At 42.0% G+C, this 11808-nt stretch overlaps 1 protein-coding gene across 1 annotated transcript; it reads right to left on the bottom strand.

Moving 5' to 3' along the window:
• Positions 1-1185: 1185 nt before the first annotated feature.
• On the bottom strand, positions 1186-5338 carry ctsla (cathepsin La). Its single transcript, NM_001146546.2, has 8 exons — positions 5198-5338; positions 4142-4280; positions 3807-3929; positions 3197-3349; positions 2730-2954; positions 2252-2420; positions 1863-1980; positions 1186-1627 (listed from the first exon to the last, which is right to left on the bottom strand). The coding sequence occupies exons 2-8, from the start codon at positions 4268-4270 to the stop codon at positions 1528-1530; spliced, it is 1017 nt and encodes a 338-aa protein (NP_001140018.1). The 5' UTR covers positions 4271-4280; positions 5198-5338; the 3' UTR covers positions 1186-1527.
• Between the last annotated feature and the right edge of the window lie 6470 nt (positions 5339-11808).

The raw sequence follows: 11808 nt of genomic DNA on the forward strand, positions 1-11808 counted from the left end.
CCTATTTGATGGTTCGTTGGAGGGCGTAGCAGGATTTCTTATAAGCGTCCAGATTAGTGTCCCACTCCTTGAAAGCGTCAGCTCAAGCCTTTAGTTCAGTGTGGCTGTTGCCTGTAATTCATGGCTTCTGGTTGGAATATGTACATACGGTCACTGTGGGGACGACATTGTCGATGCGATTATTAATGCTGGTGACTGATGTGGTAACCTCAATCCTATCGGATGAATCCCGGAACATATTCCTGTCTGTGCTAGCGAAACAGTCCTGTAGTTTAGCATCCGCTTCATTGGACTACATCACTGGTACTTCCTGTTTGAGTTTTTGCTAGTAAGCAGGAATCAGGAGAATAGAGTTATGGTCAGATTTGCTTCTTTGTGAGGAGTGAAAGTGTTTTTTTTTTTCACCTCTAGTTGCACAGGTGACATGCTCGTAGAAATTAGGTAAAACTGATTTCAGTTTTCCTGCATTAAAATCACCAGCCTTGCCGCTTTTGGATTAGCATGTTCTTGTTTGCTTATGGCCCAACCTAAACACAATATTGCTCCTCACACCAATCCAAGCATACAGCCTCACTGATAGTCAGATGACAAAATCGATTTTTGGTAACTAAGACCATTTTATCTGGGAAATAACTGCATTCCCTTTAAATTGGGAGCTGCTACACATACCCAATGCAGTACACACAAATGTCACTAACAAACAACTGCCAGTCAAGCCACAATCTGGCGTGATTGGACACAGTGTTCTTTTTCTATGACAAAGGTTACTGGATCTGTGGCTAGAGTTAACCAGTTAGTTGTTTTGGATCCCACCAGGCTAAAACTGGTCTTATCTGAGCCATGAGGACCTTGCTCCTCTAAAGGGAGAGGCTGTTCATCTTATCTGCTCTGAGACACACAAACTCCTGCTGTATTATTGGTATAAAATGTTAATACCGTCAAGGTTTTTCCTGACCTATCTGGAATACAGACTGTTTTGTGTGTGTACCTAAGTGGTGGGGGCAATATGGCTTTAATACTGGCAATAGGGAACAGCCGTGTGCAGTAAGCTAAGTTAAATGACTAGGACTAACTCAAACAGTGACATTGACCAAAGGGCACAAAAACACTATTGGCAAAGTTTTACACAGTTTGGATAGGATGACTATTACCAATTTTGTAGTTTGCCATGTAAACAACAAATCCATTTTAAAAAGAGGTTTATTTTGCTCATATGTACAACATTTTTACAGAACAGGTGTAAAAGCAGTAAACTAGGAATGTACACAGAGGTCACACCTGTAACATGTACTTGACTCAACTATATGTGTATAGACATACAATAAATCAAGTATAAAAACAAACTAGGTAGAATTTCATAGATTCCCTAAAACTGTGTTTCTTTAAAACCCATGCAGCAGGATTCACTAGTGCCTTTCACAGACTTAATAAGGCAGCACTGTCGTCATCATTGCCCTTTATGAACGTTTTTCAAACATTAAAAAAACAAAACAAAAAACATCTAGAACGTGTCCAGGTTCTAAAACACTAGACCAGTGGGTAGCTGGATGCCGTGGCGATACCACAGTGGTTCTTCCTGTCTTTGGCCATGTAGATATAGCCTTTGTCTCCCCATTTCTCGCTCCAGCTGAGGAAAATACAAACAATTTTAGCTTCTCTGTTGGAGTTAGTTGGGAAATTATACAAAACTTGATTTACTGCCACTTTAGAGAAATTCATGACTTAAACCATAGTACCAGACCAACACCATATTCAAATAAAGGCAATGGTATTGTAGAGGTATATTCCCTGACGGAGAAATTAACCATTCCTGTGGTGGAATCTGGTCACAAACAAAAACATTCCAGGAAGAACATCTGTACCTGTTCTTGACAATCCAGTATTTCTTGCCATCCACATCCTCTCCTTCAAAACCATACCCCACCACTAGAACGCCATGGTCCAACTCCTCACTGCTGCACTCCTTCTCATAGTAGATCCCTAGAGCGAGGGCATGTAGTTACATTAGTTGGGCTAAAATGGGTTTACCTCAGCGTACAACCATCTGATCAATGCTAAAGCTGCTAGCGGGCAAAGTGACAACTTTGGTAACACTTTACTTAATGGCTTTGAAAGAACCATTATTAGCTACAGTGTGAACAGGACAGTGGACCAGTGAAGCTCACTGCTACTCAAAAATAGAATGTATGGACTCCAAATAAAGTTGAGGAAGTTGATGTAACATATGTTGCGTTGCCTTTTTGCTACTAACCAGACTCATAGAACTGAAAGGACTCGTGGCCGGCATCGATGGCAACAGAGACCGGACCGACTGCAGCCACAGCCTTCATCATAGCATGCTCCTTGCCACTGGGAATGTCCACAAAGCCAGTCTCGTTGGCACCACTGAACTCTGGTTTGTAGTGGCAAGGGTCCTCATCCTGGGAAAATATATATATTATTAGTTAAGAAAAAAATAAAAAATAATAATTATCCAATGAATCAAGCAATACTGGTTGAAATGGCCTAAATTTCAATGCAATCAAGAGCAGAAACCTTCATTTATTTTTACCGAACGTATGGAATTTTCTGTCAGTACCTCACGCAACAATAAATCCAGATTTCTAAACATTTATGGCCCAGTCTTGCCAAATCCTATTGTCATGCCAAACATGACTTTAACCATAGGAGTTGGTTATTCAGCTTGAACAGATCTGAGACCAGGCTAAAATAACAGAAATGGGTCTTACAGTGCCGACGTAGGGGTAGGACTCCTCTGTGTCCAGGCCGGCGTTGTCCTGGATGTACTGGAAGGCCTGGTCCATGAGCCCACCATTACAGCCCTCATTGCCCTCCGGTCTGGAGCAGTCCACCAGGTTCTGTTCACTCAGAGACACCAGCTTGCCAGTCTTCCTGAACTGCTGGCCCTCCATGGCCCCGGTGGTGCTGAACGCCCAGCAAGACCCACATGATCCCTGAGGGAGGCGGAGATTGTGAATAGCTAGCATGTGTATAACAAAGAAAGTGACAATAATTAAGCAATTGCGAAGTAAGGGTGTAAGCAATGCATTTAGTGCAACTATAAATATCCTGTGTACACAACTTGTGGCAACTTGGAATGGGTTAACGGCAAACCTCAAAGTCTTGTTTTATTCAGAGAGACACAGCTGTGTATGGTTAAGAATGAGTCATGGCTCATGAGTGACTGAGGTCTCACCTGGTCCTTGACGGGAGTGACGTAGCCCTTCTCCCTCCAATCAACAGCTTTAGGTGCCTGCAGGTAGTTGGGTTCCATGAACAAAGAGCCCTTGAACTTCCTCTCAGTCGTCTGCTTGTAGCCGTTCATCGTCTGCCTGAACTCCTCATTGGTCTAGGGAGGAAGGAATCAGTAAGGGCATGTTGAAATGTATGTCATTCCTGGCCAGGTGTGCTTTGGGGTTTTTAAAGTTCCTATCTGAATAGAACATTGAGGGGTTTCCAATGTCTAAGGACTTTAAAAACTTTTTTATTTTTTACTTATGCATAAAGATGAGTAAGTTTCAGTTCCCTTCTCAGATCACTATTCTGTTCCTGTTTCTTCAGTACGTGCTAGTGGGAGAAACCCAACCTGTGAGTCTGAATACATCCCTGCTTTCATTGCCAACGCTGACACCTGTGGCTATGTTTTCATAGTCCCTGTGAAATATTTCCTTATTCTGTACTGTGTCATAGACCACATAGGGCATAACAACAAAAGGATTCAGCTACAGCAAACACTATGGGACAAGGCTGCTGACATGCATCTTCTGCCCCACAGTAAAATGTCTCAGCAAGGAGCTTGTTCTTACCATGTCACCAAAGTGGTTCATGCCCAGACGGTAGGAGTGTTTTCCCATGGTGTGTTCGAGGTTGTGCATCTCAATCTTCTTCAGGTTTTTCTCCCAAACCATCCTCCTCCAGCCCTCCTCACTCTGAGAAATTAGTGTACTTGGTCAGAGAATGGACATACAAATCATAGTCCCAGAACTACAAACAAAATCCAGGGAAAAATAAGTCACTACATTTTGCAATAATACAGACCTACATGAAATGTACAGTTTGTCAAGGCACCAAATAATACATTTGAGACTCACTAAGACCTTGAGGCGCTATGGTGCCTTACTTGTACTTCAATAACACCCACCTCATGGTAGCTCTTGCTGTGCCAGTTTTTCCACAGGTGCCAATGGTCCTCCAACTGAGAGTCAAACCTAGGAGCCGCACACACAGCACTCACACAGAGCACCAACACTGCCAAGTACAGTGCTGTCATGGCCAAACAGCTGTGAAGGGAGCGAGAAGAGCTATCAGTCAGCCTTGTATTTCACAGTGTGAAGCAGCTACATTTATATATAGAGATTGTTATTGCCTTCAGATTATTGCCACAGGCAGCTTGGTTGACTGACATGTTAAGTGTGTGTTGCGTTTATCTAGAACCAACAGAACAGGAAAAACAAGGGCTATAGATTCTGTGAGGATGAGAGTTGAGCATAATGCCTGAATCAGAAGTCATATAACAACTCATAATAAACCAACTAGCTAATTTCCTTAATTTAAGTCTATGCAAATGGCAGACTGCAGCCGTCTGAACCGACGTTCTGGTTAGAATACTGTGTATGCAAACACTGAAAGGGAGTCTGCGCAAAGTGGGACTTGGTTGGTTGCATCATTCCTGTTTTTCTCTAGTTTGGCTTGATCCTGATCACAAGACGCGGGCGGATCCAAAGCCGCTGAATCATTCTCTGAACGTGGGCAAAGCCCAAAGAAAATAGAAAAGGAAATCGAATCTCCCACATCACCATTTCCAAAAATGTTACGGTTCGCTATAATATATAACAACCTATAAACGATAACATTCGCGACTGATACATTTGAACACAATGTTCCCTTTGTGAGAACAAAACAAAGCCCTCTAAGCGCTACACAAAAGCACTCGACTCATGGAGGGGGAAAAAAAGATAACGTTTTATAAGGACCGTTTTACTGTTATACCTTTTCAAATTATATCAAATACTGTAATGTTGATATCAACGAAACTAGTCGAGGGAATGTTAGGTAACAGCAGGTATCAAAAACATAAGAAACCAGATCAAATGTCCGGGGTAAAGTCCATAACCCAAGTAGACTTACCTAACGTAGCAGGCGTAAATAGACAGGCCTAATACTGTACAAACAACGCAAGCCCTAGAGAAATACTTACTTAATGTATTGTCAATTTGCAGTAGAAGTGTGGAGGTCCCAGCTGTTGCGTGTCGATCAATGGATAAATATTGTGTAGACACCACTTTATACAGACAGTTTTTGTTTTACAGTAGGAGGGCCTGTGATTTGTTGAATGGGTAACATATGTCACACAGGAGGGGCTAGGATTGGCTGAAATGGGACTTTATAACGCGCAGGTCCCGCCCCGAGTAAAGATCCCAGCATGTGATTCCTGCCCACGTGACCGTCTTATCCCGCAGCGGAATTGCTGGCATGTTACAAAGTAACAGTAAGTCATTTTCCCTCAACAGTCTTTACTTTTCAGATAGTCTACTTTGTAACAGTTCTCCCATGGATACAGAAAATACAAAGAAATTGTCAGAAAAAAAAGTCAAGACATGTTCAGAGCACAAGGACGACATGCATTAAGGAAGAAATGGTAGTCATATGATCAATAACACAGCACTCACGTGAGACACACCTTAATGTTAGTCTTGGGCCCTAGACAAATGTTTTGTAACACACAAAAAATGACCAGGGATGTTCTCTTGATAATTATGTGAATTGGACCATTTTCCTGTCAAAATGTGAGGAGTACTTTTGGGTGTCAGGGAAAATGTATGGAGTAAAAAGTATATTATTTTCTTTAGGAATGTTGTGAAGTAAAAGTTGGCAAAAATATGACTAGTAAAGTACAGATAACCCCAAAAAACGACTTAACCTCTATGGGCTAGGCGGGACGTAATCGTCCCACCTACGCAACAGCCAGTGTAATCCAGTGGCGCGATTTTCAAATACCTTAAAAATCCTATTACTTCAATTTTTCAAACATATGACTATTTTACAGCTATTTAAAGACAAGACTCTCGTTAATCTAACCACACTGTCCAATTTCAAAAAGGCTTTACAACGAAAGCAAAACATTAGATTATGTCAGCAGAGTACCCAGCCAGAAATAATCAGACACCCATTTTTCAAGCTAGCATATAATGTCACAAAAACCCAGAAGACAGCTAAATGCAGCACTAACCTTTGATGATCTTCATCAGATGACAACCCTAGGACATTATGTTATACAATACATGCATGTTTTGTTCAATCAAGTTCATATTTATATCAAAAAACTGCTTTTTACATTAGCATGTGATGTTCAGAACTAGCATACCCCCGCAAACTTCCGGGGAATTTACTAACAATTTACTAAATTACTCACGATAAACGTTAACAAAAAGCATAACAATTATTTTAAGAATTATAGATACAGAACTCTTCTATGCACTCGATATGTCCGATTTTAAAATAGCTTTTTGGTGAAAGCACATTTTGCAATATTCTAAGTACATAGCCCAGCCATCACGGGCTAGCTATTTAGACACCCGGCAAGTTTAGCCTTCACCAAAATCAGATTTACTATTACAAAAGTTTGATTACCTTTTGTTGTCTTCGTCAGAATGCACTCCCAGGACTGCTACTTCAATAACAAATGTTGGTTTGGTCCAAAATAATCCATCGTTATATCCGAATAGCAGCGTTTTGTTCGTGCGTTCCAGAAACTATCCGAAATTGTAAATCAGGGTCGCGCGCATGGCGCAATTCGTGACAAAAAAATTCTAAATATTCCATTACCGTACTTCGAAGCATGTCAACCGCTGTTTAAAATCAATTTTTATGCAATTTATCTCGTAAAAAAGCGATAATATTCCGACCGGGAATCTCCTTTTCGGTAAACAGAGGAAAAACCAGAAAGACGGGGGCGGCCAGTGCACGCGCCTAAGCCCACAGTCCCTTGATCGGCCACTTGAGAAAGGCGATAATGTGTTTCAGCCTGGGGCTGGAATGACGACATTCAGGTTTTTACCGGGCTCTGAGAGCCTATTGGAGCCGTGGGAAGTGTCACGTTACCGCAGAGATCCTTTGTAATGGAATGAGATGTCAAAGAAAGACAATAAATGGTCAGACAGGCCACTTCCTGTAAAGGAATCTCTCAGGTTTTGACCTGCCATTTGAGTTCTGTTATACTCACAGACACCATTCAAACAGTTTTAGAAACTTTGGAGTGTTTTCTATCCAAAGCCAATAATTATATGCATATTCTAGTTACTGGGCAGGAGTAGTAACCAGATTAAATCGGGTACGTTTTTCATCCAGCCGTGTCAATACTGCCCCCTAGCCCTAACAGGCTAAGTAGTACTTTAAAGTATTTTTTTTACTTAAGTATGTTACACCAGTGCAAAAAACAGGTAGGCCTGAAAATATTTGTACCGCAAACTCGTTCACCAGACACTTCTGCCAACGCGCAATTGGCCTAGACTAGGCCTACTACCTAAAACTGAGTGGGCAGCAACAAACACCACACCGCTAATTGGACATCAAAACCAGTCTAATACTCTTTTTACAGACAAAGCTCACACATGGTGAAAATTATAACTTTCCTCTCTGTGAAGTACATTCAGTGTTTGATCAACCGTGGGCTGATATGATTTAAAAAATATACAGTTGAAGTCAGAAATGTACATACACCTTAGCCAAATACATTTAAACTCAGTTTTTCACAATTCCTGACATTTAATCCAAGTAAAAATTCCCAGTCGTAGGTCAGTTAGGATCACCACTTTATTTTAAGAATGTGAAATGTCAGAATAATAGTAGAGAGAATGATATATTTCAGCTTTTATTTCTTTCATCACATTCCCAGTGGGTCAGAAGTTTACATACACTCAATTAGTATTTGGTAGAATTGCCTTTAAATTGTTTAACTTGGGTCAAACATTTTGGGTAGCCTTCCACAAGCTTCCCACAATAAGTTGGGTGAATTTTGGCCCCTTCCTCCTGACAGAGCTTCTGCAACTGAGTCAGGTTTGTAGGCCTCCTTGCTCGCACATGCATTTTCAGTTCTGCCCACAAATTTTCTATAGGATTGAGGTCAGGGCTTTGTGATGGCCACTCCAATAGCTTGACTTTGTTGTCCTTAAGCCATTTTTTCACAACTTTGGAAGTATGCTTGAGGTCATTGTCCATTTGGAAGATCCATTTGCGACCAAGCTTTAACTTCCTGACGGATGTCTTGAGATGTTGCTTCAATATATCCAAACAATTTTCCTGCCTCATGATGCCATCTATTTTGTGAAGTGCACCAGTCCCTCCTGCAGCAAAACACCCCCACAACATGATGCTGCCACCCCCGTGCTTCACGGTTGGGATGGTGTTCTTCGGCTTGCAAGCCTCCCCCTTTTTCCTCCAAACATAACTATGGTCATTATGGCCAAACAGTTCTATTTTTGTTTCTTCAGACCAGAGGACATTTCTCCAAAAAGTCTTTGTCCCCATGTGCAGTTGCAAACCGTAGTCTGGCTTTTTTATGGCGGTTTTGGAGCAGTGGCTTCTTCCTTGATGAAAAGCCTTTCAGGTTATGTCGATATAGGACTCGTTTTACTGTGGATATAGATACTTTTGTACCTGTTTCCTCCAGCATCTTCACAATGTCCTTTGCTGTTGTTCTGGGATTGATTTGCACTTTTTGCACCAAAGTACGCTCATCTCTAGGAGACAGAACGCATCTCCTTCCTAAGCGGTATGACGGCTGCGTGGTCCTATGGTGTTTATACTTGTGTACTATTGTTTGTACAGATGAATGTGGTACCTTCAGGCATTTGGAAATTGCTCCTAAGGATGAACCAGACTTGTGGAGGTCTGCAATATTTTTCTGAGCTCTTAGCTGATTTGTTTTGATTTTCCCATGATGTCAAGCACTGAGTTTGAAGGTAGGCCTTGAAATTCATCTGCAGGTACACCTCCAATTGACTCAAATTATGTCAATTAGCCTATCAGAAGCTTCTAAAGCCATGACATAATTTTCTGGAATTTTCCTAGCTGTTTAAACGCAAAATGAACTTAGTGTATGAAAACTTCCGACCCACTGGAATTGTGATACAGTGAAATAATCTGTCTGTAAACAATTGTTGGAAAAATTTACTTGTGTCATGCACAAAGTAGATGTCCTAACCGACTTGCCAAAACTATAGTTTGATAACCTCTTTGGGCTAGGGGGCAGTATTTTGACATCTGGATGAAAAGCATGCCCAAAGGAAACTGCCTGTTTCTCAGGCCCAGAAGCTAGGATATGCATATAATTGGTCGATTTGGATAGAAAAGACTCTAAAGTTTCTAAAACTGTTAAAATAATGTCTGTGAGTATAACAGAACTGATATGGCAGGCGAAATCCCGAGGACAAACCATCCACAAAAAAGAAATCTGCCTACCGTCATTGAAGTCAAGTTTCTCTCATCCACCAAGAAACCCCAATCACTGTTTACTTAATCGGTTACCTAGAAGTAAAATTATATTTACTCTGACAACTGACCAACAGTGGGGTTGAAAATTATTGACACCCTTGATAAACATGAGCAATAATGACTGTATAAAATAAAGAATTCAAATACTGAGCTATATTGTATGCAACAAAAAAAGTGGGAGATTATTAGCTTATACTAATACAATTGTTCAGCGAAAGAGATGTTGTTAAACAAGTAATACTTTATTTTCTCAAAAAGGCAAGGGGTAAAAATTGACACCCCTAAAGCTTTTTATAAATAAAGTAGTCAAAAGTTTTATATTTGGTCCCATATTCCTAGCACGCATGGACTACATCAAGCTTGTGACTCTACAAACGTGTTGGATGCATTTGCAGTTCGTTTTGGTTGTGTTTCACATTATTTCTTGCCCAATAGAAATGAATGGGGAATCATGTGTCATGTTGGAGTCCATTTTGTTGTAAATAAGAATATAATATGTTTCTAAACACTTCTACATTAATGTGGATGCTACCATGATTAGTGATAATCCCGAATGAATCATGAATTATGATGATTGAGAAAGTTAAAGGGGGTGAAAGACCATACCCCCAACTCATGCTAACCTCCCCTGTTAATGGTTAGAGGTTAGCAGGGGAGGTGAGCATGATTTGGGGGTATGGGTGTAAATGGGTGTTTGACAATTGGCATCCCTAGCCGCGTCCTCAGAGCATGCGCAGACCAGCTGGCTAGTGTGTTTACGGACATATTCAATCAAGCCTTATCCCAGTCTGCTGTTCCCACATGCTTCAACAGGGCCACCATTGTTCCAGTTCCCAAGAAAGCTAAGGTAACTGAGCTAAATTACTATCGCCCCGTAGCACTCACCTCCGTCATCATGAAGTGATTTGAGAGACTAGTCAAGGATCATATCACTCCACCCTACCTGATACCCTAGACCCACTCCAATTTGCTACCGCCCCAATAGGTCCACAGACGACGCAATCACCATCACACTGCCCTAACCCATCTGGACAAGAGGAATACCTATGTAAGAATGCTGTTCATCGACTACAGCTCAGCATTTAACACCATAGTACCCTCCAAACTCGTCATTAAGCTCGAGAACCTGGGTCTCGACCCCGCCCTGTGCAACTGGGTCCTGGACTTCCTGACGGGACGCCCCCCAGGTGTTGAGGGTAGGATACAACATCTCCACCCCGCTGATCCTCAACACTGGGGCCCCACAAGGGTGCGTTCTCAGCCCTCTCCTGTACTCCCTGTTCACCCATGACTGCGTGGCCATGCACGCCTCCAACAACGACGAGACGGCCTACAGGGAGGAGGTGAGGGCCCTCGGAGTGTGGGGTCAGGAAAATAACCTCACACTCAACGTCAACAAAACAAAGGAGATAATCGTGGACTTCAGGAAACAGCAGAGGGAGCACCCTCCTATCCACATCGACGGGACAGTAGTGGAGAAGGTGGAAAGTTAAGTTCCTCGGCGTACACATAACGGACAAACTGAAATGGTCCACCCACACAGACACAGTGGTGAAGAAGGCGCAACAGCGCTTTTTCAACCTCAGGAGGATGAAGAAATTCCACTTGTCACCAAAAACACTCACAAACCTTTACAGATGCACAATCGAGAGCATCCTGTCGGGCTGTATCACCACATCGGGCTGTACGGCAACTGCTCCGCCCACAACTGTAAGGCTCTCCAGAGGGTAGTGAGGTCTGCACAACGCATCACCGGGGGCAAACTACCTGCTCTCCAGGACACCTACACCACCCGATGTCACAGGAAGGCCAAAAAGGACAAGGACAACAACCACCCGAGCCACTGCCTGTTCACCCCGCTATCATCCAGAAGGCGAGGTCAGTACAGGTGCATCAAAGCTGGGACCGAGAGACTGAAAAACAGCTTCTATCTCAAGGCCATCAGACTGTTAAACCACCATCACTAACATTGAGTGACTGCTGCCAACATACAGACTCAATCTCTAGCCACTTTAATAATAAAAAAAATGGATGTAATAAATGCATCACTAGTCACTTTAAACTATGCCACTATATAATGTTTACATACCCTACACTACTCATCTCATATGTATATACTGTACTCTATACCATCTACTGCATCTTGCCTATGACGTTCGGCCATCGCTCGTCCATATATATTTTTATGTACATATTCTTATTAATTCCTTTACACTTGTGTGTGTATAAGGTATTTGTTGTGAAATTGTTAGATTACTTGTTAGATATTACTGCATGGTCGGAACTAGAAGCACAAGCATTTCGCTACACTCGCAT

The sequence above is a fragment of the Salmo salar genome, chromosome 13, assembly GCF_965601325.2.
Source record: "Salmo salar chromosome 13, fSalSal1, whole genome shotgun sequence".
Classification (NCBI taxonomy): Eukaryota; Metazoa; Chordata; class Actinopteri; order Salmoniformes; family Salmonidae; genus Salmo; species Salmo salar.